We start from the raw sequence: 2839 nt of genomic DNA on the forward strand, positions 1-2839 counted from the left end.
AATTCACCACTGATCAGGTATTATTATAACTACTGATGAATCATCACCGATTAAATATTTCTTATAGTTATATGGTTAATTTTTATTTGAAACATATTTTGCAGGTATTTTCTTCTCGAGAAGCTGTATTTGAATGGGCAAAAGCGATTGGAAGACAAAATGGAATTTTAATTGTTACCATTCGATCAGATAAAGCAAACGGAATTAGGGGAAGAAAAGACAAATTGATTTTGGGATGCGAAAGAGGTGGAAGATATAAATCAGAATCAAAAAAATCAGTAACTTGCTCTCATAAGGAAAACTGTCCATTTACTCTCAGATGTGTACCATTAAGTGTCGGTGAAGGATGGAAAATTAGTGTTCGTTGTGGGACACACAATCATGAATTACTTGATACTGTAACCGGTCATTCCTATTTGGGGCGTTTAAACGAAGAAGAGAGGAAATTTGTCAATGATATGACAAAGTATAAGCTTGCACCCAGATTCATTCTAAATGCTTTGAAAGTGAGAAATAAAACCAATGTCACTATTCCCAGTCAAATATATAAAGCAAGGAGTACTTATCGATCATCATTGAGAGGTCCGTACACAGAAATGCAGCATCTGTTGAAGTTAATACAACAAGAAAATTATGTGCATTGGACAAGAAGACGGGAAAATTCTGATATTTTGAGAGATATTTTTTGGACGCATCCTGACTGTATAAAGTTGTTAAACACATTTCATTTTGTTTTGATATGTGATAGCACATACAAAACAAACAGATATCGGTTGCCATTACTTGAAATAGTCGGTGTCACTTCTACTAGTTTGACATTTTCAGTTGGGTTTGCTTATTTGGAAAAAGAGCGACAAGATAACTTCATCTGGGCATTTGAGAAGGTACGAATGTTGTTCAAATCTGAGTCTTTGATTTCTAAAGTTATTGTGACTGATAGAGATCTTGCCATGATGAATGCGATTAGTGTTGTGTTTCCTACTTCAATACATTTGCTATGTCGTTTTCATATTGAAAAAAATGTTGGGGCAAGATGCAAACAATATGTCAAAAAGGATAGACAAGAAGAAGTAATGGATTTATGGAAAAAGATTGTCTATTCGACTAGTGTGGAAGAGTATGATCATCATTTGCAACAATTTGAGATATTGTGTGCCGATATTATTCTTTTTGTTGATTATGTGAAAGATTCATGGTTAACACCTTACAAAGAAAGGTTTGTCAACGTTTGGACCAATAGAGTGATGCATTTGGGGAACACAACATCTAACAGGTATTTTTAAAATATGAATTGTGTTGTTTTAGCAAACATGATTTACTAGTTTATGTGATTTGTTTTAATTTGTGTTATTTAATTTATTTGTAGAGTTGAGTCTGCTCATTGGAGATTGAAAAACATGCTTCAAACTAGTTTTGGTGATTTGTGTAAAAGCTGGGATGCAGTGAATATGATGTTGAAGAACCAAATATGTATCATTCAGTCTTCTTTTCAGAAAACCATCAAGGATGTTGAGCACGGGTATAATTCACAATTTTTTCAAAATCTACATCACTGTGTATCAAGAAAGTGTATGAAATTAATTGATAACCAGTTGGAAAGGGTGAAGATTGTAGGCACTAACAAAACAGAATGTGGTTGTTCAATTAGAACAACTCATGGATTACCATGTGCTTGTGAGTTGGCTAAGTTGCAGATAAATGGTAATGCTATCCCTTTAGATAGCATTCATGATTTTTGGAAACAGTTAAGCATTGCACATGAATTAGAGGATGAAGAATCTTTATCAGATTATGACTTTTCTGAAGAGTTGGAAGCAATGAAAGCGTACATGAAGACACACGATATTATAAGTCAAAGGATATTCAAGGCAAAGGTGCGTGAAGTTGTATTTCCACATACCACATCAATACTTGCACCACCAGAGAAAGTGAGAACCAAAGGAGCTGGTAAAAAGAAAAAAGAATTTGATACTCCTCGTGATCCTTCATATTGGGAGTATGTTGATGCCTCTCAAGAATCTGCAAAGGCAAGGCAACCATCTCAATCATCTCAACGTTCTGCAAGGCAACAATCTCAATCATCTCAACATTCTTTTAAGACACAATTTCCTACTTATATACGTCCGTATATTGAGGACATAGTAGATGTTGTGGCTGATGGAAATTGTGGGTTTCGTGCAATTGCAGCATTGCTAGGTTGGACCGAAGAATCTTGGGCTTTAGTTCGATCACAATTGGATAAAGAGATTGGTCTACATAAAGATGTTTATTCTAATGTTTTTGATGACAATGTTGAATCAGTGCGGAACTCATTGAAAATATCAAAATTGGGTGCTCAAGGAAAAGATAAGTGGATGTCTTTACCAGACTTGGGTTACGTGATAGCAACACTATATAATGTCATATTGGTGTCGTTGTCTCGTAATCTGAATATGACATTTTTCCCGCTAAACAAATCACCATCGAAAGAGACCTTTGGGCAGTCTTTACTAGCAATTGGATTTGTTAACGAGAATCATTGGGTACAGGTAAAATTAATGCTTGATGTTGTTTATTAAATTAATCCTAAAAAATTTATTATTCAGATAAATTAATTTGTAACATTTTTTTTATTCAGATCAAATTGAAGTCTGATTGTCCTTTGCCACCTACGTCACAAAAATGGAAAGACTTTTGTAGTGACACAGCAAAGAGTTGGGAAGTAGCTTATGCAGCACGTATGAAGCATTGGGAACGCATTGATCCATCATTTATCAGATCATCTTGTATTTCATTAAATGAAGATTAGAATATGTTGTGTATCTACATTTATGGATTATTATAATATTTTGTTTTATCA

At 34.2% G+C, this 2839-nt stretch overlaps 1 protein-coding gene across 1 annotated transcript; it reads left to right on the forward strand.

Annotated features, from left to right (window-relative positions):
- Nucleotides 1-2839, forward strand: LOC101488892 (uncharacterized). Its single transcript, XM_027336224.2, has 3 exons — nucleotides 1-1273; nucleotides 1367-2528; nucleotides 2618-2839. Exons 1-3 carry the CDS (start codon nucleotides 36-38, stop codon nucleotides 2786-2788), a joined length of 2571 nt encoding a protein of 856 aa, XP_027192025.2. The 5' UTR covers nucleotides 1-35; the 3' UTR covers nucleotides 2789-2839.

This window comes from Cicer arietinum, chromosome 6 (genome assembly GCF_000331145.2).
Source record: "Cicer arietinum cultivar CDC Frontier isolate Library 1 chromosome 6, Cicar.CDCFrontier_v2.0, whole genome shotgun sequence".
Taxonomy (NCBI): Eukaryota; Viridiplantae; Streptophyta; class Magnoliopsida; order Fabales; family Fabaceae; genus Cicer; species Cicer arietinum.

Coding starts and splice junctions, on each gene's coding strand:
- LOC101488892 (XM_027336224.2), top strand. CDS start 36: ATGAATCATCACCGATTAAATATTTCTTATAGTTATATGGTTAATTTT. Junction 1,274..1,366: donor GGGAACACAACATCTAACAG/GTATTTTTAAAA, acceptor ATTTATTTGTAG/AGTTGAGTCTGCTCATTGGA. Junction 2,529..2,617: donor ACGAGAATCATTGGGTACAG/GTAAAATTAATG, acceptor TTTTTTATTCAG/ATCAAATTGAAGTCTGATTG.